Source organism: Drosophila persimilis, unplaced genomic scaffold (assembly GCF_003286085.1).
Source record: "Drosophila persimilis strain 14011-0111.01,24,50 unplaced genomic scaffold, DperRS2 tig00000000-arrow-pilon, whole genome shotgun sequence".
Classification (NCBI taxonomy): Eukaryota; Metazoa; Arthropoda; class Insecta; order Diptera; family Drosophilidae; genus Drosophila; species Drosophila persimilis.
Genome location: NW_020825288.1, coordinates 17,647,416 through 17,673,313, shown reverse-complemented (window position 1 = coordinate 17,673,313; position 25,898 = coordinate 17,647,416). Strand labels below are relative to the sequence as shown.

Here is a 25,898-nt window from a genome sequence, read left to right as displayed (position 1 = left end):
CATTTTTGTGTTTTTGTGTTCTTGCTGTGCGCCAAATAAATTTCCATAAATCTCTAGAACTCTGAAAATGTATCCGTATCTGTGTCTGTGCTCTTGAGTGTACTTGTGTCTCGCGTATCTGTGTGTTCAGTGTTCAAACAAGCTACGGAAAATCTATTAGCTATAGTTATTTGTTGACAGTGTACTAATGTGTCTGTGATATACATGCAATTAACGTTTTAATTGCAATTAAGACTGGAGATACATTTGTATCCGACAGGCGTGAACGGGGTGACGACTTTCACTGACATTTCGGGGTCAAATGTGCGCGCGCCTTGATTGTGCCACACCACACCAATCAATTAGAATCAATTGAAGAACTCTCTCTCGATCTCAGTCTCGTATCTCAAAGATACCCCACCCTCGTGTCCAACGGAATTGTTTTGACATTTCACACCCACAGCGGCAACAAATCGTTGAGAAGTCAAGAAGTCAACTCGAGAATCAGTTACCGCCTGATTATGACCAATGAGTGGATCGATTGGAGCGACAGTCGCATGCTGCCCCCTTTGAGATCTGCCCACTACAACCATCATCATCATCATCAGACCCTCCTTCAGAATTGCAACAACAACAACAGCAGCAGCAACAACAACAACAACAACAACAACAATAGCTACCATAGCTTCTCGAGCAAATTCCATCTTAAAGCCCATAAACTCCAGCAGTTGTCCACCAATCACAGCCGACTGAAAGGTTCATCTACCACTCTCTCTCTCGCCCATTCTATCTGTCAATCCTATCTGTAATCTAATCAATGTAACTCATTTCTGTATCTTTCAGATGTGCCCACTGCCTTGCCACCCCTCACGCCGGGCACCAATCGCAAGGTCAACGAGGTGCTCAAGGCCAGCTTTGCCTCCTGGGAGAAGGAGGTGCAAAAGTACAACATAACCAAAGGTGAGATACATGTACGGTATATATGTATACCCTAGAAGGAAGGGTGCCTAGAAGTATCTAAGTATTCGTGATAAATATACCACGAATCTATCAGATATTCTAAGGAATAGCTGACCTTAAGTCTATACTGGGATCTATCAGATGTTCTTCAACTGTCCTTTGCAATCTCCCAAATGGAATCATAAAGAATGGAAGACCCAAGATATCCCATAACGGAAGCTCCCTTATCTAAACATTTTTAAATCAATAAGAAATCATAGTTCTATGATATGACCCCATACAGAAGGGGTCTCCTAGGATATCTACATATGTATTGTATAGAAACAATGTCCCAAGATATCCATTCGAATAGCTCTATGATTTTAAACTCCTAGATATTCCATTTGGTTCCAAGAAGATGTTCTAAGAAGCTCTCAAAGAAGAGTTCTTACCCCAAAAACGATCCCGTACCCCAAAAAAACATGTAGATATTCCGATGTGCTATCAAAATGATAGAATTAGAATATTAATAGAATATTCCCACAGCTATTGCTGTGCACAATTGCTCGTACTCCCACGCTCCCTAATTAAGCGACGAGCCCCAGAGAAACCCAGAACCCCAGAGCCGGGAGGCATTAGAAAACAATTAATTTCCATTTGAATTTACATTTCTATTACTACTTATTTTCATATACATACATATGAATGTATTTTTATTTCCATTTCCCATAGATCCCCGTGAGTGGACGGAGGAGCATGTCATCTATTGGCTGAATTGGGCCAAGAACGAGTTCTCGCTGGTCTCCATGAACCTCGATCCCTTCTACAAGATGACGGGTCGCGCCATGGTCGAGTTGGGAAAGGAGAAATTCCTGGCCATCACGCCGCCCTTCACCGGCGACATACTGTGGGAGCATTTGGACATCCTACAGAAAGGTAAGCCGGGTAGCCAATACGTGAGGGGAATGTTAGTGGTCCACTGGCGCCAGCAGATACAAATATACGAATTTATGTACCTGTCCCTAGAGCGAAAGGAGAGCCAAAAGACACTCAAAAACGGATGTCTGTCTAACAAAGTCAAGGGGTTGGACATTGGGGTGGGTGCTACAGTGGAAATTCGACAAGAGGACTAGCACTCTTGAGCCATGCACAAAAGTTTCCATTTAGTTCCTAAGACACAAAATATGGCAGTTTTGTTTTCCGCTGTTATTGGGGAAGGCACCATTAAAGAATTACTAAGTATTTATAAGAAGTCTTCTGATAAATCGGGGAAGAGTTGCCCTTTGCTAAGCGATAGTTATAGTAATCTTCTTTGTGCCTGTTTATCCCCGTTCTATCCCCGGTGCTATGTGCGTGTCCATCTCTAGATACAATCGCTGGAACCCTGGATCATTCTCAGATACCCAAGAGAGCTTTCACTCTGTGAATCTCTCTGTGATGTCTCTGCCGCAAAAGAGCCTTCACTGTACGTCTTAAATGGGGTTTGAGGGGCTTCAACTGCTTGTCTGTTGGACCTGTTGAGCTATCCCCCAACCACCCTTCACCCTCCTTCATGCTCCTGCTGCCGTTTCCTGTCCGGCGCTGTCTGAAATTCGATTTCTCTTCGGGGTCCGTCCCCAGGTCGGAAGTCGAATCAAGTGGCACAGAAAAATCATAGAAGGGGGAGCAAGCAAGCAAAAAAAAAGGAGCGAAAAAAAAGAACAAAATTTGTATACAAATAATAATATAATTTATTGAGTTTAAAAAGCTCTTAGTGTTCGGGTCAACCTGATTAGTGTGCTCAGATTTTTAGGTATTTTTATGCTAATAACTCAATTTATTTACCAAACGACCTCTTTCGGGGACAAACCCCGTTTTCAAACATTTCACAGATTGCGAGAAGCCAAATGAGGATATTGTGCACGGCAACTCCTTTGAGTCGTCGGCCACCACTGCCTCGGTCTGTGGATCGGACCATCAGGTAGCCCCCAATTACCCCACGTCGAACACGGGAGCAGAGGGAACATCCAACTCCCAAACGGCGGGGGTCTCCAGTAATAATACTAGCAATAATAACAACAACAACAACCGCCTGTCGTCCATGGATTTTGGTACGGGAGCGGGGAACAGTGATAAAAGCAGCTTCCATCCAGCATCCTCCCAGCACAATGGTAAGTGGATTGTATCCATATATTAATCCTGTACTTAGCCAGGGATATATCATTAGAAAATCAAATCAAAAGTGGAAGAAAAAGGATTCAAGAAAGTCTTTTTAAAATCTCAACCATTTCAAGTCTCAAAGGATGCTACTGCCGATACTTATACGATACATATCGATAATACGATATGGAAGATATCTTAAATTCCTAAATACTCGTGTCGTGAAATAAGTTGTATAATATAGGGTTTTTTTCTTAGAAGAATAATCTTCGCTTAAGTTTTGAGCTAAAATCGAAGAATTTCAATCATTTTAAGAAGAATTTTCAACAGTTTTCTGCTATAATTAATTGCTCGAATTGTTAAGAAATTACGGAATCAACACAGAAAATATTTTACAAATTATCAAAGAATTTAAAATATTTTACACTTGTGCCATGGACGAATTTTAATATGCAATTCCTTGAAAAATCATACTTGCTACACTAAATGACATTCCATACATTCTTGCTAATAAATATCGCATTTAATCATTAAGTTTTGCTCCCTGATAGAGATGCTTTCGTCTATTCGTATTAAAAATACCGATTTGACCTTAGATTACTATTAAAAACACTGTATAAATTATTCTGTTTCTATAGAAAACATTTATTTTGATTGAATCATCAATCTTTTAACAATAAAGTCGTGAAAGATTCAAGTTGTATCTATAAAAATCTCACAAACCGATCAGAAGATATCGATTAGATAAAGATTCAATCCTTAATCTTTTCTTTGGGTCCCAAAAAATCTATCAACCATAGATACTTAAGTATATGTTGTATTTTTAGATACAAATCCATGAGATACGAAATGCTACAGCTGACACGTATACTCGAGAGTATTTCTCTTAATCATTCACCATTTCTAATCAAATTTATTGGCAAGTAAATCTTGTGCATTCACTGGAATTACACTCTAATCGATATCCTACGATGAACGACATCCGCCAATCGATGGATCGCATCAGATCGAATCTGAATCTGAAGAATCATTAAGCGATCATCAGCTTTTGTTTATGGCACATCCTCTCGGGTGTAGTCGATTTGCGGTCAAATGATGAACGATACGAGCCATTTTGGCCATTATTCGGATCAGTATTTGGCATGTGTTTAGTGTGCATCCGGCCCCTGGAACTAAATTCAAGAGCAAATCCATAACTAAATTCAAAATGAGAGCCAATTTAAACAATTCATATGCACACACTCGTACGTCTCGAATCGATGGCAACAGCAGATACTAGTATCTATCTTATGGATGCATCTACAGGGAGCGTAGAGTGTGTATGTTTTTGACTTTTTGTTTAACATTCCATTCCCCTGTGATTTGTATTTTTAATTTATTTATGTGAAATTGAAACGGAAATTAAATTTTAAAACAAATAGCAAAATCCGTCTGTCTGTCGCTGTCGCTGGAGCCTGGCGCCAGCGTAGGCCGCGTAGAGAGTCGCCGCAGAGACTCCGCTCTGGGGGCTGCAGCATATCCAAATATCCATTTAAATTGTTTACATATTAGGCACGGGAAAAAGATAGACGCCAGTGGCACAGCTTGAGATTGAGATACATTTATTTAATGCGTGTGGCTGTACAAATTGGAACAGAGGGGCATCAGGCAGCATCATCAAGCCCCCATTGTGCACAGGTCATCGGTGGCAGTGTCAAGATGATGTAGTATGCGATACAAAATGTTGAATGATTAATCAACTTTGCCCCACAGCATGCACTCGTCTGCAGTCTGCAGCAGTCTCCTGCCTCCGATCCGCTGAATGTTTACAGCCAAAGCCCACTCCTCACATTATAATAAATTAATTGAATTTATGGTCTTTGACACATTATGACCATAAATGTTCAAAACATTTACATATCGAGACCCAGCGGCAGATCCGGACGTGTGCGCGGCTAATGAAACAATCAAATCATTTGGTCAGATCAAAAAACATTAAAAATTATAGAGAAAAACTCTCTAGATAAGCGTATACCCTGCCCCTGAAAATGTTTATGGGTCTGTAACGAAAACGTAGTTCCTTTTATCTATTCAAGAGTTTTCCTCAAGTTTTTGCTGGCGCCTATATGGAATTTATGAGCGGTACTTCCAATCAATCGGAAGTAGTATTTCCGCATTACATTGTGAAACCAAGTAATCCTTATTTCATTAAAGTGTTTCCGTAATTTAAAGTATTTTTCAAATGCATGATAGCACACCTACTCAAGTCTTGAGATTCACTCGAATCTTACTTATGCGTTGAGACTGTTTTGAGTGTTTGATAACACATCGATAACAATCATTTTATAATAGTAAGTTCCAGGAACAATATCTCTTCACTTCAAATTATGAACATTTATAGGGGTGCAAAAAATTTTACAAACATTTTTTATGCATTTATTAACAAAAAAGGGGAAACAAATTTTACAAATTCCAAATGTTCTAAAAATGGTAACTTCGTCATGCACTAAAATTTTAGTATCATTTATTTTAGGCAATCTTTGAAGGTTCTAATAGGATATATCAATATACATATGTTCTGTAAAATATTTGATGGTAATAATATAATTTGGTGACCCCGAAATTCACTAATAGTTAGAATCTTTTACAATTTAAGGCATTAAAAAACTATTTAAAAATGAAAACTAAATTAAAACTTAACTTCTAAGAGGCTTTTAACCTATATTTTCAAGAATATTTTTGCATAGGACAAAGCTTTTGGTGACCCCGACGAGTAATATAAATCGTTAGGAATTCGATCCTTTGGTTTTCATATTTTAGAAAAATAAAACAGAAACCTTTTCGGCATCTCAATGTTCCAAAAATAGCAACAAAAAAAAAAAAAAAACAATTTTCTACTCAATATTTTTAGTGACCCCAAATCTCTATTAATATTAAAAATCTGTGCAAAGGAAAGTAGATTCCTACACTGATTATTCAGTAACTAAATATGGAGCTCGGAAGTCTTCTTTTAGGGCATAACAGAAATATACATCCTCCAGTCTTAAGGTATCTTTAAGTGAGAGTATCTCAGATAAAATTCTAGAGCTTTGCATGCACTTCCCCATGATCATTTCAGGGGTTGTGCGCTTCTGAGTTCTTCAATTTGATTCAATCATTTGTATATGTATGTAGTTCTCGGTTCTCGGTTTCGCTGTTAATGTTGTAGAACTAGCCCCTGTTGTCATCATCGTTGTTATTATTATTTCAATCTTGTGGATAAACCACTCAGTGGGGGCCCCCTCTCGCTCTGTGTGTTGGCCCGCATCTACAGAAATTATGCGGTAGCCCCTACCCTACCCTCACGTGTAGGCTTTTCTTAATTCGTTTCGATTGTCTTTTTGTCAGTCATTAATTTGCTGCATTTGCATATTATTGATGATCATTTGCATATCCCTTGAACGGTCTGTGTGAAAAATTGATTGACCCCCGACAGTGGATACACTAGTGGTGCATCTTTTAAGAGCGGATTCCTAGTTGCGTGACTCTGTTGACACTTTGAACCCGAGGTTCTCCCTGGATTTTGCAGCGGGCACTCTCCAGAGTCGGACAATTATGCAGATGAGTTGCCTACAGTTTATGGGTTCCAGGTGTTTGCTGCTGCCGCAGAAGACCTTCAGGGATGGGGGGGTGCTCCGGTGCTCGGGCCTTAAAACTCACTCATTAAAACTAAAAACAAATTATGATTAATTACAGACATTAAGAATCGAGTTCATGCCTTTGGCGAACCAAGTTTCCAAATGAGTAAAATGGAAACATGGAAAAACTAACCAAAATCCGAAAATAAATAATGAAAACAGTGTCATGAACACACGCTTCACTTTTGCCCAAGTCAACGAAGTGGATCTTCTCTTCTTTTAATTTTTGGGGGCTACATTGTGCCCTCCCACCCCCCTTGAGATCGTGCAACACCTACAACAACTACACGATGGTTGGAAAAATCAACGAAGCGCAAAAAAGCTGAAAATGCCTCAAAGTTTCATCATCATTCCGAAGGGGGGGTACTGAATGATTTACGATCTTGCACTTTAACGCAGTTTTTTTTTCATTCCTCCTCAACACTCACTCACTCACTCGTTCGCCATTCATTCATTTATTCATTCATATTGAAAGTATTTTCCTTTTTTGCCTACAATCAATAGACAGACACACGAAAGATACAATAGCTCACAGATACACAGATACTCACATATGAGCGCTAGATGATTGCCGTACACACATCCATGACCAGACCCCAGAGACCCCCAGAGCCCAGAGCCCAGGGTCTTTTCAATGTTTTGGTTGAGAGCATATCTAGGCTAGTGTATCTGTATCTTAGATATTTGCACGCAAAATTGTTGCTATCTTTCGGATTCATTGTTCTTCTTTTGGGCTTAAAATTTGATTTGTTTTTTGTCTTTCGCGAGACAGAGAGATATACCCATCTACATTTATGATGTCATTCCCATCGTATCCCTTGATGAAAACCCAAAAATGAATTCAAGTTTATTTCCCTTTGTTTACCTGCAAACAAAGTTTTAGATTTGCAAAAATTCTATTGGAGTTTGTTCTCTCTCTCTCTCTCTCTCTTTTTAGTACCGTGTATCTGTATATATTTGTATCTGTATCTCTGGCTGCTGTTGTTGCTCTTTTATTTCTACATAATAAAGTGCCTGATGCGTGAAATGTTTGTCCAAGCTTGAAGAGTTGTTGCCATTGTTGTATGCCTCTAGCCTGCCGCCGGCTGTTGATTCATGTTCATCATCATCATCATCATCATCATCATTGGTCGTTCCAGCTCTATAGAACCTCTGTTTTTCAACCTCTCCTGAGTTTAGCTTCAACTTCAGTTCCATTCCCCACTCTTCGATCCTCTGATCAGCGGATCCCCGGCCTACAGAATGACACATTTAATGCCCATTTGAAGATACATTTTGTAGCTGGCGATTGCTCTCCTCCCATGTCTTTAGAGTTCTACCATGTGACAGTTAGTAGACTCTCTTGAGTCCCTTCTTCTCCTTCTAGCTCTCTCTCTCTCTCTCTCTGCTGTTGTCAAGTTTAGTTACAGTTTGTTGATTTTGAAAATGACAATGGAATGACAATCTTTTAGTTCTCCCAGAAAGACGGAGACAGAGATAGAGACAGCAGACAAACGACAGTGACATGTGGCAGACGTCATCCATGAAGGTAGACGACACATAGATTATATTCATCTTTTCACTTTCGTTGGCGATTTGTTTGCTCAAGTCATGGGGCACTCATGGGAAAGTTCTTATGAAAGAGTTCAGCAAAAAGTCGGCAAAAGTGAATGAATTATGGTATAGGCTTTTAAGGAAAGTGTCTAGAAAACTCTGTGGCAGCTGTTGTATATTTCATGAGTTTGTTTTGTGTGTAATAACACTATTGGATAAAGGATGAAGATGATAATGATAAGGAAGGATAAATATCGTAGAAAAATATTATTTATTGCCAGAGTACTAATAAATGAATTCTAGAATAATACTATATAATACTCCACTGATACTAGAAGAATACTAGGCTGATATGAGAATAATAATACTAGCTTGGTGCCAGTAGTTAATTAATGCGAGTTAATTAGTACTAGAATAATACTAGGAAAATACTAGAAAAATCCTAGACTTATACTAGAAATTTAATACCAGACTGGTAACAGAATACTACTGGAAAAAATACTTAACTGATACCAAAAAAATTCCGGACTGGTGCTAGAATAATTCTAGAACAAATTATAGAAAGTATTTCCCATATATCCTTTGTGCATCGAAAAAAAACCTTTTTTTTATTTAATTTTTTCAAAAATTCTCTTAAATTTATGAATCTACTCTTATAATCTCCCACTTTTAGGGGATGTAATTCCATAATATTCCTTAGTTACAAGAAATCAAAGCATTTAATACCACTTTCATAAAAAAACTCATCACCTCTCAAAATAATTTTCCTGAAAAGTCACTCCTCTATCATTAAACCTCTAGTTCAGACGGAAAAACATGACTAATTTTCCAGTTAATCCTAAACCAAAAACTTAATTACAGAATAGCAAATACGAGTATGCGAACCATTAAAAATCCAAGTGGAATTATCAAGAATCATTCCATGAAATTAGATATTTCTGCAGAGAAACCACCAAAAGCCAATTACCATACAATGTACATGGGCGGATAAGAGATGGAAGATGGAAATTATGATCACCTTGGATGAAGCAGAAGAAGTATCTTCCCCCGACTGATATTTCTGCTCTCCATATTAATTACACTAAATTCAGCCATTAACGCAAGATAGTTTTCACCTCCCACAAATTGTTGTGGCAACAGAGCAGAACAACTGAAGGAAAGCCCCGAGGAAAGGCCAGAACTATGAAGCGTTGGAGAAGAAATCTTTTTCGATACGCAACATAAAACCTAAAGAGTCATAACACAGAAGGGAATTATGTTGATTGCAAATTTGTTAAGGTCATAAAATGGAATTTTAGTTTTAATTTCAACGCCATTTCCATTGTTTTGCAGTCGGTAAAAGAAAAAGAAACGGAGAAGTAACAGAAAAAATAAAAGAAGAAGTAGTAGAGCACTTCTAGCATATTATTATGGCATTTAGCGGAATTTAAGAGGCGGCCCACTTCGGTGGCGACTTCTACTCGACTCCACAGTGCCACAGGGAGAATTAATCATTCTCCAAAAGAATGTAAGTGGCAGAGGGGCGTGGCCAAAGGGGGTGTGGGCGCTGGCAGCGCCTCGAGGGCCTTCAGAAATCACATTGCCACTAATTAACATACTCGACTCCCTGCCTCTGGCTCTGGCTCTGGCTCTGACTCTGACTCCGACTCCGATCTGGGAGTATTTTTCGGACTACGCGCCTGCGCGCTTCGCTGCTCAAAGCCGCTACTGAAGTCCGGGGCTTTGGATCTCATGGGGATGGGGGATGATGGTGGATGGTGCGGGATCTATACGAGCCATGGCACAGGGGGCTATGTGTGGCATGGGGTACGCAGAGAGCTGTGAAAAGTCAAGTCAACGTTTTTCATTTCAGTTTTTATGGTATTTTTCAGTCTACGGGTTTTTTGTTCTATCTAAAGCCTGGAATCAGACGAAAGTGCTGTCTATTGAGAGATACCCTGTAAGATATATTGAAAAGATAGATTGATGAAAGAAAGATAGACTTTTTTCATTCCGGAAGAGGTTTTCATTGAATTTATTCATTGAACTTCTATGCATATCGTCTCCTTTAAGAGGTATCACCTTATTCGATCACTTTAAACTAAATTCTACTGCTTCTGTTTGCTTTGTGCTGCCATTCCTGTGGTTTCTGGCTGTTGACTGGTGGCTTGTGGGATATCTCTATAGGTGTATAGGTGGTGCATCTATATACCCATCTCTGCTGATGTCTAACCCTACCCTTCACACACTTCACCCATCTGTTCTCCTCTCAGCTGAAAAAGTTACGCGGATTTTGTTTAATTTATTACCATATTCAGTGGAATCTGACGCGCGCCAAGCGAGAAGAGCACGAGGGCGAGAAGAGAGCACTCCACCGACATTCGGATCTAATGGAGGGGTATACTCGTACTCTACTACCCTTCTATGCCTCTCGCACCTTTATTTCCCGCCTCTTCAATAGCCCCCTTCTCCTCTATTTTCTCTCTGTATACTCCTAAAATTCAAATGGGATTTTCAGCCTAGAATCAGTCGTAGTTTTTGAACTGTTGCTGATGTTGCAACAACACACTGGCTGTCGACGGCAAAGTCTCCTCGAACTTTAATTTATGATGCCCTTCCAGAAGGGTTACATGATTTTTGCTAGGTTTTTGAAAGGGAATCATCTCCGAAACCGTTTAGGTTTGATCATAATCGACAGTCAAATCAATGGACAGATATGTTATATGTTATGTATCTATAAATGTAGATAGAAACCAACAAGATTGGATCGCTATAGCACACAGTTCCAATACGATTCAGTCCTCGAAAATCCAGACAAAAGGTTTTTTTTAAATAAATCAACAAAATATAACAAACTAGATTTTAATAGGATTTAAAATAATGCAATGAAAAGGCAACCAAATCAGATAACTATATTATTAGTTTTTTAGGAAAAGATTACCAAATAAGCTTATATTTGAGGCAAAATTGGTTGTTCTTGAAGATACTTCAATGAATTATTAAAACTTCTATATAAAATCATAAATATTTTATGTTTTCAAAGATAATCCCACCATACTTTAGAATTCGCATTATAATATGTTTCTCTGTAAATAACCAAAGTTTAATCAAAGTCGTAGGACCATATCCTATAGTAAAGATCATTTTGCAAGTGTATCCAGGTGTAGCCTCGCTCTTGATGGTTTTTTATTTTGTTTTTACCTCTACGTTTCTGTTGTTGTATTTTCCCATTTTTCCATTTTACTTCGTTACGAACGTAGATGTAAATTTACGCCATAGAAAAGCATCGTTACGGTCGAGTTCATCTAAAACAAAGAACGCAAAGAACAACAAATGTTGGGGGAGAAACAGCAACAACAGCACAACAAAAATACACACACAACAAAAAAATTAAACATTAAATTTGTATAATGCGAAAGCCGCTAATAGAGAGAAAGAGACACACAGAGAGATGGTTGGATTGGAGCAAAAGAGATGGTTGGATGGCGGCAGCAGTCCCCAAAAGGCAATGAACGAGACGTGGTGTAAATGAATGAAAGAGACGAATTGCATTTGATTTCAGATGCAAATGCAAATGCAGGCTTCGGCGGTGTCCATCCATAAAGAGAAGAGAGATATATAGATAGATAGAGAGACAGAGAGACAGAGCGGTGTACCATCTTGAACTGCAAATCAAAAGGGTTAACGTTAACCCCATGTGAATACATATCTCTATAGAACTTTTGGGCTAAAAATCGTTGCATATTCATATATGAAATGTAGATTAGAGTTGGACAGCCATAAATCACATTTGAAATATGTTTTTAGAATTAGGGCTTAAAATCTTTGAGTGTGTTTGAGAATTGAAATAATTCGGATAGTATACTAGAATATCGTATAAGTTTTAGTAATATTGGCGGGATAAAATGCAGAATAGTTTTAGTTTTAAAAGTTGTATATAGTTAAATGAAATAAATATCTGGTGAATAGATGGTTTGAAATAAAGAAAACCAGTCGAAACATTAGTAGTAAAGGACCTTAGTAAAGGTCTTAGTAGCTACTAGCGCTACTCCTCTTTCAGTGCGGCGTCTCTTGAAGAGGGAGGGAGATGTAACGGCCGGATGGTACTTCGCAGGTGGGAAGAGGGAGGGAGGGAGATGTATCAACTACCGCTTCGGCATGGAAATAACGAGAATGTTTATAATTAAATGAAAAGAGGATAGAAGGATTATATTAATTAGAACGTGCTTTACAAATTTTATTGTTAAAAGGTCTTTGTTTAATTAATAATTGGTACAGAAATAATTAAATCAATTCAAAAACCGTATATTCAATGCCTTAATTAAACTCTAAATCATTTTCAATGTCAATTTGTGAAAGAGGAGAAAAAACCAAAAGGCAACCATAAGAATAATTAAATATAGTTTGTGGAATTAGACTAGGAAAAAGGAGTGGGGATAGATAGTTGGGTGAGGCCAGTGAGGAGTGTGTGTGTGTGTGTCTCCGTTGGCAATTAATTCGCAATCAACTTTCAAAATGTTTCGAGTATATTTGCCGTGCGACAACAGCAGCAACAGAAACTTTGAAGCGAGGCAGGCACTTTATGCATCATTAAGAATTAGGCAAACGAACAGCAAAAAAAAAAAAAAGCGGCAGAAACCAAAAGACAAAATGGAGAAATAGTCTTACAAACAGCACACACGACATACGCACGCAGCTAGCAGATACAAATGTATCTGAATATCTGACGGAGAGTTACCCAACGAACGACGGAGCGAACGACCGATAATTATTAACTCGCAAACAAACGAAACAAATAAATAAAATCAAATCAAATGTTCGACGAATGTTCGAGTGGAGACGTAGAGGGGGGGGGGGTCGGTTGGCTCTGTAAAGAACTGAACCAACATCCGTTGGCCAAGTCAATGAATGCCGCATGGGGTATGGGTATGGGGGGACTACTCTCTGAGCCAAGTTAAAGCTGAAGCTGAGGCTGTGGCTGAGGCCTTAAGCCTGAGCCTAAGCCCGAGCCGGTTCGAATGGGTGAATGAATGAATGACTGAAGGGGGTGAACAGTGAATGAGTCAATGAATGAGTGTGGCGCTGAATGAACTGTAACTTGTTTTAGATTTTGCAGACAATCCATGACCCTCCCCCTCCCACCCCCCCACCACCTCTTCTGGGGGCTGTAATTTGGTTTTAACTCTCTTTTTTTTCGCTGTTGTTGTATTTTATTTATTTCGTTGGCTTTTTGAAAAGAGTTCACATGCGAGTGAGGAGAGAAGACTGGAGACGATGGCAAACGGCGACAAAATGTTGACCGGATGTGAGGCTGCGTTTTTTTTTCTCTCTCTCTCTCTCTCTCTCTCGTCTTCCCCACCACTCGCTGTCTCTCTCTCTCTTCATTCATTGCTCCTTTTGGACCCATGAGTGGAGCCCCTGTCTGTGTCTCTTGGGCTCCCTGTGCAGACATTAATTATATTATTAAAGCAAATTTCAACGCTAAAATTAATAACTCTGATGAAATTATGTCTCAGGTTTGTGGTTGCTTGTTGGCTTGTTGCCTGGCGATACCTCTTGGCATGTGGGGTATGTTGGGTTCCAGGGGATGTTTGTGACAGGGAGATCCCCAAGCCCGAATGATAGTAGAGTTGGGTTTTTTTGATCACGTTTATAGACATTGACCACATTATAAGCTTAGAAGATTCTTCAGTATTTTCAAAACCTAAAAGATATTCGGCTGATTTTTAGTTTAGTTGTAGAAATTACTATTATCTACTCACATATCAAAAATCATCAAAATCTGATCATTTTTACAGCACTTACAGCATGTTTTTTTGGTGGATTATGATTGTAATATGTTTTACTTTTAAAAACACCAAATAACTCTCTTTTTGGGGTATCCTATAGTCGTAATATGCCCCCTATATGATTCTTTGTACACCTTTTGGTTTCTGCTTGCTCCAAAGGAGGAGTTAATTTCGTTTCAGTTAAGGACATTCTGTTGTGGCCTCCATTAAGCCGCAATTTCCTTTGGCATTTGCGCCAAAAAGACTCCCCCAAAACCAGTCGCAGTTCTATCCTTCTATCCCTCTATCTATCTTTCTATCCATTCATCGATTCCTTAATCTTTCGCGGAGCCCCATCTTCGGTGTGCTGTCAGCGCCTTTGCAATTTCCTTGCATATTTCCGCTTTTAGGCGTTTTCCATCAGTTTTTCTTTCTGTTTTTTTTGGTTTTTGTTTCGAATGCAATTCGTGTTTATTTATTTTGCTCAATGGAGCAGAGCGGAGCGGGGGGCAGGCAGGCAGGAAAACTGTTTGGGGGTCTTCTCTCACTTTTGCAATTTTCATTAACAATTTTCGGTTTTCTCGAATTCTGCGGCCGCCGCCGCGTTTTCGTTAATTGAATTGTGTTAAAAATTTGTTTTCTCTTGCGTTTATTGTGGGCTGCGAATGATGGAAAGATTTACATAAACTGCGAATACTTGAGGAGAAAATCTAGGAACATTTATGAGAGGTTTGAATGAATAAATGCAGGCATATTCATTCACTTTACAACAATATTTATTCAAATTGTGCCTCAAAATCCTACTATAATTCGTTCCTCTATAAAAACAAACCCCTACTTTTGAGTATTTCTTGTAACTTCCGGTTCCCAAAGGTTCCGGACCGCAAAGACACAATTATGATGCCAAAGTCAACAAGCAAATACTTGAGTCTAAGATAAATCCCGAAATGGGTAGAAAATAGTTACAATTTAAAGCAAAACTCACCCTCCCAACGAAAACCTTGGGAACCCGACACTGGAAACACTTGTCCTGCTCAGACCTCAGGCAAATAACGAAATTATATAGAAATGCGATTGTTTGGGATATGAGAAATGCAACAAATCGACGGGCCATATAGGGGTGCTCGAGGGTTGTTGATTGGAGAGAGGGTGAACGCAAATTCCGGTAGAGCAAGTGCTGGTCCGGACATGGTCTGATGTCTATCAGTGGATGCAACCACCATGGCAAAAGGACCTGCAGGACATTGCGTTGCATCAGTGTGTGTTTTCGGGCGCAATTTGTCTCGACTTTGAGCCCGAAGCTGGTGGTAACACCTGAGAGAGGTGGCCCCTGCCCCTTCCCGACTGTGTGTGGAACGTGGGAAAATTCTCATATCCCTCAGTGACTCTATCCCTCTCCCTTTCTGCCCCTTTCCCTCAAGGCAAATGCAATTTAGTGGCTTAAACTCGTAAATTCTGTGCAAAAGTATCTTTTAGTTGCTGTTTTTTGTTGTTTTGTTTTTGTTCAGATTGTTATCACTCGAAAGTTGGTTGGCCTTTTCTCGCTACCTCTGCCTCTGCCTCTGCCTCTACCTCTACCTCTATTTTTATTCATTTTCATTTAATTTTCACATCGTTTGCCCTCTGTTTTGTGTCATTTATTTGTCTACATTCGGCCTGTTCTCTCGTTTCTCTCTCTCTCTGTTTTCGTGTTTCGTATTTTGTGGTTTCTTTTTACACTCTTCTCTTCTCTGCTGCTCTGCTCTGCTGTGTTCTCTTTGTTCGAAATGCGTCAAAGTGTAAATAAATTTGAATTTTCAGCTTGTTTTAGCTTTAATTTCTGTTGCCCCTTGGGGCTCTCCCCCACTCCCATTCCACCCTCCCCCTCTGTTGCCTTTGCAATTTTAAAAGTGTCGAGCCGCTCTCGTCTTCGCCTTCTCTATATATAGTATTTTGTTCGAGCTGTTTTGTCGGCTTTCGGGTCTTTTGATCTGTGCGCCTGCGCGCAGCTGATTTGTTGCTGTTTACCCGAGAGGTTTTTATATTGTTTATTCAGTCCTCTAGTAAGTATCTGTAATGCGCCCCAAAAGCTATCCATCCACTCAATTTTGTCAGAGATAAGGAGATACAATATGATGGCTGGTGCTACGATGGGGCGGAGGTCTGAGGCCTGAGAACTCGACTTTGCTGCAAAAATCGGTTAATACTGGGAAAAATACATAGATATTTGGTGTTTTTTTTTTTACCTTTGTTCAAGGTTTTTTCTAATACACTTTCAGAATGTCAAGGTTTAAGTTTTATTTGGTTTTAACGAAGTTCAGAGTCAAAGGAAAATATATGGAATAGAGGATTATTTAGTGCTGGTTCGATATGTGATTTGATCTATCAAAATTAAATTAAAACTTTGATAAAATCATCCTCGTACTATAATTAGCTTTCCATTCGTTTTCCCATAGTTCTGCTTAGAACTTAATTATTTTAAAATCAGGAAGTCGATTATAATGCCACCCTTCTGTAAGGTGAATCATAATTTGTACTCCTTGCTTATAGAGCCATAAACCTGTCTCAAGCCCGCACTATCCAGACCCTCCCGCATACCGGAGCTGCTCTCCCACGCTCCCCTCCCCACACACACAAGGAACACGGAACTTGTCCGTTTGTTCGTGTCCTTTAACGAGACATTACCGCGCAATGAGGTGGAACGACGTTGGGCCAGGTCCAGGTCCAGGTCCAGGGTCCAGGGTCCCTGGGTCTCTGCAGCATTTGTTGTGTAATTTATCAAAAAAAAAAAAAAAAAAAAAAAAAAACAGTCGGAAAAACTATAAACAAGTTGGTTTTTGCTTTCCTGTAGAGCCACCCCATCGGAACGGGCGTGGGAAAGCATTGACAACAAGTCGCTGGGACAACAAAAAGTTGGCCAATTAAAAACTCATTGCATCGCGTACAACGAGGTGTCCCATTAATGGCCTAAAAGGATACGATTACCACTCCCACACCCCCTAAACAGAGTGTATGCGTATCCCAAGGATTGGCAAAATGTTTTATTGGTTTGCATTTCATTCCTTTTGAATGGCATTTGGCTTCGGTTTCAAGCGAAAACAGAAATGAGCAGCAACAAGCAGGAGGCAGGGGAGGCAAGGTCGTCCACAAAGTAGAGCCGCAGGACATTTCGATGAATCAAAGCAAAAACGAAGAATGGAAAGACAGACCGAAATGAACAACAACATGAAGCGGACGAGAATGAGTAGACAACATCCGGTAATTTACTTCCTTTAGTTCCGTACCGATGCACCACCTTGAACAGTCTTTAAGAACAGCTCGGACTCGGTCTTCGGTCTTCGTTTGGGTTCGATTTTTGAGTTCAGTTCAATGCCTTTCTTTCCTTTTTTTCGGGTAGAGATTTCATGAATTTTTATGAATGAAATCTACAACGAAAAAGGAACAATGGATTGCAGGCGCAAGTAAATTAGGCAAGCCCTTAGGGGCCCCCGTCGCCGCCGCCGCCTCCGCCTCCGCCCCGACTCTCGAAAGTGGCCTGGCAGGTAGAGATCCTCGGTCCTCCTGGGCTATTCTAATGTCCCTATATAGCCCTCATATCGCTTGACTGCATCTTGTTCTCGGGGGTAAACATACAAGAGAGGAGTGGTGGGGGGGGTACATTGGAAGGAGGAAGAAGGAACAAGGAAGAAGGAAGGAGCCGCCAGAGACAGAGACAGAGACAGAGCCAGTGCAGGAGCCCTGGCGACTGCCTGCAGTTTTCTCACACTCGGATAAATTGTGTGGGCGATGCCCTGCATCTGTTTGCGTGAGAGAGAGAGAGCGCAGGCACAGGCACGCAATCTGATCTGAAAAAGGAGAGAAGGAGAAGTATGAGAAAGGTTGGCAGAGAAAAAGTATTGGCAGAGGGGGAGACCGAAAAAAAAGAGCAAAGCTCAACAGACCAACAGTTGTCCAGGCAAGGTAAAATGTATACAAGGTGAAGCCTAACAGAAGAGTGCAATTATGAGTAACCGAAAGAGAGAGTATATACCTTTCGCCAGGTCAACAGAAACAGACGCCTATGTTACATATAACTGGAGTGCTCTAAAGCCATGCCTCCACCTTATCCAAGTACACCTTGCGCATGCACACCAGTTGTCCATGGCTTAGCGCTATCTCCTTTGCTCCCGCACACTCACTTGCTTGCTTCGCACTCTTGTTCTACCTCCCACTCCTACTGCTCTGCTCTGCCCCCTCCCCAGCTAGCGCACACATGTTGTCGCTGTCCGAAAATTCTGTCGACGCACGCAGTTTTACTCTCCCTCTTTCCCTTTGCTTTCTGCTGCTGCTGCTGCTGGTGCTGCTGGCGTTGTTGTTGTTGTTCTTGTTCTTGTTGCTGTTGTCATGGCAATAGTCGGACAGGTGCAGAATTCTCTGACATTTAGTCAGCCGCTTGAGTTGCTCTCCCTCTCTTTCACAGCCAGGGTTCATTCGTTTGTGCTTTGCGGCACTCTTCTTCTCCTTGTGACCGCATGCCACATTCGGTGCACAGTGGGAAACGGCCATAAATGAGCCATTTAGCGAGTCACTCTCTGTGCTCCTTTCGGGGCAGCCAACTGTCTTTACAGAAGGTAGAACATCTGACACACGCACACACAGATACACACAACCACACATAGAACATACCCACATGGCCTTCAAGGAGCTCTGATTGTAGATCGGACAGATATCAAACATGATCATTTCCGGTTTCGGAAAGTGTTGAAATCCCGCTTATACTCGTCGATCCGATCTGGAGATCCATGTAAGATTTGCATGTGTCAATCTTGTATGTAAGCTTATCTCTGGGGATCGGATCTGTGTCTCACGATCCACCGAACATGATCACAGATCACATGGTCACCGATAGCTCGGTGATCAGTGACTTCAATGGTTTGTAATCTTAGCATGGATTCGAATTGGCATCCGTTATGATTAGCTATGTTTTTGTCTATACATGATCTATGATCCATTTAAGGATCTATCTCTAGGATCTGCGTCTCGGAATGCCTAGATGATTACTTAAATGGGTTCAAATCTTCGTTCAAACTAAATTCTCCCCTGAATCTGAACCAGAATCAAGGTTCACCTGTTAAGGACATTATGAAACATAATTTGTCCCAGCTAATTTTGGGTTTTCCTTTGAACTTGAGCCCACATCAAGATCCACCTGATTCCAGATCTCCGATAAGCTCCGTTTCCTTTGCTGAAAATCAGTTAGTGTCTCATTTCCTATAGAAGTCATCCATTAGTGGTTTGGAAACTTCTCAGTTTTCATCCGAAGATCAATGACATCTCCTCTGAAGGATCTCATATCCTACTCGAGCATCTAGCCATCCATCCATCCATCTATCGATCGTAGAGATCCCAATCAACAGATCAACAAACAGTCACTTGGCAGCATTTGGCTTAATCAAGATCGATAAGTGCAGACTCGTACTCGTAGATCAATGCACGGGATACACACACATCTTTCTCATCATCATCAAGCTATACTCCAGTTCCAGCTTCCAGTCCAGGTCCCGGTCCCAGTTTCAGTTTCAGTTCCAGTTCCATCACCATCTCCATCTCAGGCTACACATGCGTTTTGCTATCAGAAAGTATCTGGTTTCATTTCCGCTCTCTCTCTCCTCTGAAGGGAGCTGTGAAAACGCATGTGGATCGGATCGTAGGAATCCCGAGCGTTATTATAATGATTGTTGTTTGTATTTAGCGTGTTCTTTACAAGTCTCGGGCACAATCAGAGAAGAAGGAAGACCTCTCTTTGGAGGTGGCATCTGTTTATTTTGTTGTCAAAAAGCAGGTATTCCTCAAGCAACCTGAAAATTGCACATCCAGCAGCAGCAGCATGTGGGGGGCTCGGTTTACATAGAAAATTGATATTATTCTTGGCCTCTTGCACGGAAGCAGCATCAGCCTCCCCAAACAGGTGGGTCGGTCGGTGGGTTGGGTATCTTGGGGATAGTCGTCGGTGCTGGCACTGCAGCTGTAATTATGATGGAACTACTGGGATGGGACTGGTGTTTACGATTTCCTTCCGTTCTGCCGTCTAACAGTTTATTTATTTATTTATTTATGTATGTGGCTTGCTTGTCTTTTAACAGGTTCGCTCTCTCTCTCGCTCTCTTGTGGCGCTCGCTGGCTAGCTCTCTTTCTCCTTCTCCTATAATTGATATGCCTCACGCGCAATGCACTGACATCCGATTTACATTAGGCAGAGCGAGATGGCGCGACATGTGTGTGTGTGTGTGTGTGTGCGTGTGAGCGGAAGTGCTTACATATACCAAAAGAGAGAGAGAGAGAGAGAGGGAAAGAGAGAGAAAAAGATCCAGTGGAGTGTGGAGTGCATTTTGCACACGTGCACAGAGCTAGATAGAGAGGAAGATACACACCGCGTAACAGATCCTTTAAGAGATCCTATATCCATACAATTTCTTCAACCTTTCATACCATTCCGTCATTAATTTGATATCAATTGAATGGCCGCCGAGGGCTCTCGAGTGTCGGCGGCAGCCAGCTGTTTGGGCAGCTTAAGGAACCATTCCTTATGCCTTCCATATTCCTTATAGCCCCTGTCTTACCAGCCTCCTTTGTCATTGTTCCTCCTCTCTGTAGGCGCTTCCTGTAACTCCCTCTCCGTTCTGGTCTGCTCTGCTCTCCAGCTCTGATTGCATTAAATGTGTGTAATCCTTTTGTTGGAACAAGTTTTAATTGAAATTCAACTGAAAGTATACCCTTTTTTGGCACACACCACACTCTGGCACTCATCTTTACACTCATTTGGTATTCATTCAATGGAATGATAATTATTATGTTAACCCTTGGTCTGGTACCTCTGCCTCTTTGAACGTGTGCGTTTTGGGCAAGTAGGATCCGATCCTCTCTCTGTTCTGTTCTTCTCTTTTTTTTTTATTTGGGTGGAAGTGTCGCCGGTTTTATGAGATTGTGATTGGTTTTCTCTTGGTTTTTGGTGGTGGTGGCTTTTCATCGGGTTAGGAAGGTTAGGGGAGTACCCTGGAGGAGGGGCACTGCCACTGGCAGGGGTTCAATGGGTTTACCTCCTCTCTCCTCTCCCATCTCTCCTTTGCCCTACGAGTGTGCGCATGCGCACGTGCTTCAACCGGAAATGGTCGTAAGCGAGGCGCATCATCTATCTCGCTTCAGCTCTTTGGTGGCTCCCCCCAGCTGCTGTCATTGCCTGTTCTCCTCGCTTATTTTTTTGTTGTTTTTTTTGTTTTTTTGTATTTCCGCTTGTACTTCTTCTCTCTATTGTTCCACGACGCTCTTTCCACTTTACGCGCAGCCAAAAAATCAAAGAAAAAATATTTTTTAAAATTTATTTTACATCATGCGATTATTATTTTGTTTGTGGCGTGTGCTGCCAGAATTCTTAAGTGCCCCAAAAAAAAAGTCCAAGCCAAGAAGAAGCCCAACTTCAGCGATCCTTTTGTGGCCGAAATCCCAAACATGGTCAACAGATGTTTCTTTTTTTGGGGGAAGAACTTCCTTTTTCGATAACTATTATGTGTGGGCCGTTAAATTGGCAAAAATTATGACTTTGTAAAGGGTGTAAAGGGTGAGTATTTTTACCAGGGTATTTCCAACCGAAAGTCTTTCCAATCTCTGGTAATATGATCGGAATTCCCCCGGAATTATGCCTTTGGAATAATCGAAAACTAAGAAGATGTAGTTTTAACGATTGTAAATCGATTTTTATCGTAATTTTACGACTACATATTGGCTCTCTGTAGGGTATTCAATGTCTCAGGCCATGAATTCCGTTCTTTCTGGTTTTATTTTTTGTGTGTTTGTGCTTTATCAGCCGTCTGTCCACAAGACTTTTCCAGGAAAATGGCAAGGCACTTGAGCCCTCGTTGCAATTGCTGCTACTGCTGCTGATGGTGCTGCCAATGCAATTGGAATCCAGCCACAGGTATGATAGCCATGGAATCAATAAGCGATTGATTGGCCCCCCAACCCTGCTGATAAGAGCCACCAGCTATTCTTTTTGTATCTTTGAGGTTGCGCGCTTATCTGTTCTCTAACCCATGGCTAAGCCTTGTTCTGGGGTCCGGCTGTGGGTCTGGCTGGGGGAACGTGCCATTTCGGGCTCCACGTTTCGCATTCGTTTCGACCGAATCGAAATTGTCATTGGTTGGCAGCAGCAACAGCTCCAATGTCGAAAAAATGCCCCAAAACACGTTTCCAGAGCGGGCCACCATTTTTTAATTTTATTTTTGGTTAGAAATATTATATAAACCCATACATGCTCACATGTATCTCAATACCTGAAGACACGTACGGCTCGGGGGCTTGAAATAGTTAACTAATTTTTTAATTTTTGTTGGGTTTTTTCATTGTTTTTTTGTTTTGGCATGATCTCATCGTATGTGAGCGAGGAGGGGCAGTAGCCAATCCCACTCTGGCTGTGGGACTCTCTGTATCTGTGAGATACATTTTCTGTTGGCCATCAGCAGAGCTGCCCACTCGATCATCATCATTGGATATCTCAGCGGCGGACCGAAGTGGGCCGAAGATACAGTCTTTGATGGCCATTTTGTGTGCTGTGCTGTGTTGGCGTTTGTTAATGATCGAAAAAAGCCAATTTCGAGGGAACTGTACTACAGTTCTCTCCTCAGAGGAGAAAGAGCCGAGAGAGGGGAGAAATCAACAAGTTGAATCTTTCCCGAACAAAAATATCATTTAAAATGCGCAGCAGTAGTCACTCACTAAAGAGCACACACACACTAGGCACACTACCCACTGATTATGAGCGGGGAGCAGAGGAGAAAGGGGAGCGGCAACGAGAGAGTGTGAGAAACACCCTGTGAAAGTATTCTCCCTACTCCCTCCCTCCCTCCCTCCCTCCATCCCACCATCCGATGATGATTATTATTTGCCATTGGCACATTCGTTCGTAGTACGTACCCTCCCTCTCCCACACACGCAAGCAGCCGGAGAGACCCGAACGGGAACCCGAACGAGCGCAGATATGAACGACGAGACACGAACGAAACGAAACGAGCCAGCAACTTCAGGGCAACTTCACTTCTCTTTCGAACGCCGTCGAAGGTGGAATGTATCTTGTATCTCGCGCTCGTGCTCGCATAGCAGCATTCTTTTGAGATCCGTTTAGTGGCAGCCCTGGATTGCTCATACGCTCCGCGCGCGATAAGTGTTTTAAAGAAAACTTGAGAATTGAAATGCCAGATAAAAGCCAAACTGCAATGAAAACAATATAATGTATATAGTAATAAAAAATATATATAGTGCCTGACAGAGAGAATAAGAGTGTTGTGTGATATGCGCATTAATTTATCAACGGTGCCAGTGCCAGTGCCAGTGCCAGTGCCAGTGCTAGTGGCAGAGTGAAACGGAAAGAGTCCAGAGGGCCCACAATTAATTGCCATTAAATTGCAAAAAATAAACCACAATTGGATTTGTACGATATATAAAAATATATGTATCTGTAGCCGACGGTGAAACGTGGGAGAGAAATTTCCCATGGCATTTCAGAACACAAGTGTGAAACAGGAAATGAGGCGCTGAGAATCGATCCTCAATCTTTGTGATTAAAATCTCTTCAAGTGTCACACGCCCACATAAGTCACAAGTAGAGTTGTCCCTTGTTAAAAGTCCCCCCCCCCCACGGAATAGTTAATACTTATCAGAGGGGCACAGGCGGCACTCCAATTGATTAGAGGCCAGCCCGCATAAAAACAAACAATAATAAACCACATACAAAAACCACCGAAAACCGAAAAATTCTATATGTGACAGTGCAAAAATTAAAATATTCCAAAAGAGAGAAAGAAGAAATCAATTTTAATACGAGTGCAAGTACCACCAGCAGCATTTAGAAGAGCCACAAAACAGATCCCGCAGATTCCACACACAGTTATTCTGGACCATCGTCAATGACGCCTCGCTTTCTGATTAGCGAGGAGGAGTTTCCGTTTTCGAGAACCGATCAATTTGTGAACGAAGCAGCAAAGAGATGCCGCCCTCTGCGTTTTTAGTGAATGCCACCATAATCAGCAGTGCCGCCAACGCCTTGGACAGTGACAAGGAGTCGGATCTCCTTCAGCATCAGCACCAGCACAGCCATCATCTCCTCCAGCAACAGCAGCAGCAACAGCAACATTACAACAACTACAACAACATGGTCCTGCAGAGCTATGAGAATTATCCCAGCTACCATTTGGGACAGCATCATCATCATCATCACCATCCGCACCATCATACCCAGCAATCGATGCATCTGCAACATCATCAGAGCCTGCAACAGCAGCAGCAGCAGCAGCAGCAACATTTACCACAGCAGCAACAGCAGCCGCACCTGCCACAGCAGTATGGATCACCCACCCAGCAGCAGCAGCAGCCACAACAGCATCCGCACCATCGTCTCTCTGGCGGGAGTACGGGCAGCACGACGACCACCTCCTCCGGCTCCAGTTCGAGTGCCTCCTCCTCCAGCAACACCTCGTCGCAGGGATTTTTGCCCAACAGCAGTGGCAGCGGCAGCGGCAGCGGCAGCAGCACCAATAGCAGCAACACCAGCAATCTAGTGGGGGCTCTAAGCAGCTCCACGGCTGCCTCCTTGGGCCTGGGATACTTCAACGATATGGCGCCCTTTGGTAACGACTCCGGTGGAGTGGGAGTGGGAGTGGGAGTGGGAGTCGGGGGGAATGCCTACTACACGGATTCGGATGTCAACTTCTTCAGCACAGGTCAGCAAATATTTACCAACATCAAAAACGGAACAATCCTCGAAAACTTTTTAATTACAAATTGTTGGGGTGTGAAAAGCATCTGAAAGATACGTGGCGATGCGTTGCGATGCGGTGTGGCATAATTAAATTCGTTTGTAATTCGTTTTTAAGTGTTTGACACGCAACAAGTTGACGCTGTCTCTCTCTCTCTCTCGAGCCATGCCACAAGGGGTGGCAATAAGTAGATGGTTGGATGGCTGGATGGCTGGATGGGAAGACTGTTGTTTGTTGAATGGGGGAGCAGAACAGAACAGATTGACCTGGTGATAAGTGGCCAACACTTCTTGTGGGGACGCACTTCTTGTGGCAATTAGATGGCTTCTTTGCTGTTTGCTGTTTGCTGTGCGTGGGGGATAACAAGATACTTGAAAGGTTCAACATTCTTATAATAGATACAAATCAAAAGATACGAGTGTAATACAATAAGGATTCGATCAAGGTACACATCTGTATGAAATACTATTTAAATATACCTTAAATATAAATAAATATATATCAAAGATTCAATCAAATTACAGTAGATACGACAAAGATACAGGAAAAGCATGGCAAGCAGATGCTTTAGATACAGTATTAAATATGGGGCAAAGTTTCATCCGATTGTACAAAAATACTTTAAAAATATAACAGATAAATCAAAGATTTCAAAGATACAACATAAACCTTAAAATTGCAATATAGTAATAACAAAGATACAGCAAATACAACATACAATTATTAGGTCTAATACGAAATTGGTAACCAAAGATACATCTTCTACATATACACTATATATAAAAAACATAAAATGTGCAGAAGATTCAGCAAAGATTCCAACAAAAGTACAGAAGTGCTAAAAAAAAACCTAGGTACATAGATACAAGTATAAAGATGCCATAATTTAGCAAAAGATACAGCAAAAATTCATCAAATTTAAAAAAGATACTGAAAAAATATGATTGATACAAGATAGATACGAGAAAAATACAACAGATACACAGTAGAGACACAAGGCAAAATGACACTCAAAATAAAGTACGTTAAAAGAGATATTAAAAATTCAGATACAAATGAAAAGATACATCAAAGATGTAAGATCTTGTATCTCTTTGAGATACATTAGAGATTTAACAAAGATTAAAAAAAGATGCTGGCTA

The 25,898-nt window shown here is 41.2% G+C and overlaps 1 protein-coding gene across 3 annotated transcripts in view; it reads left to right on the top strand.

Moving 5' to 3' along the window:
- LOC6588216 (ETS-like protein pointed) overlaps positions 1–25,898 on the top strand; it is a 70,130-nt gene that overhangs the window by 41,468 nt on the left and 2,764 nt on the right. The window contains exons 1-4 of one of the 3 annotated variants that reach the window (XM_026993976.1): positions 329–735; positions 823–939; positions 1,651–1,854; positions 2,790–3,068. In XM_026993976.1, coding sequence (XP_026849777.1) covers positions 501–735; positions 823–939; positions 1,651–1,854; positions 2,790–3,068 — 835 coding nt within the window. In that variant the 5' untranslated portion in view covers positions 329–500. Of the gene's footprint in view, positions 1–328; positions 736–822; positions 940–1,650; positions 1,855–2,789; positions 3,069–23,779; positions 24,721–25,898 lie in introns of those variants that run through there. The other 2 variants (XM_026993971.1, XM_026993978.1) reach the window with 2 other exon arrangements.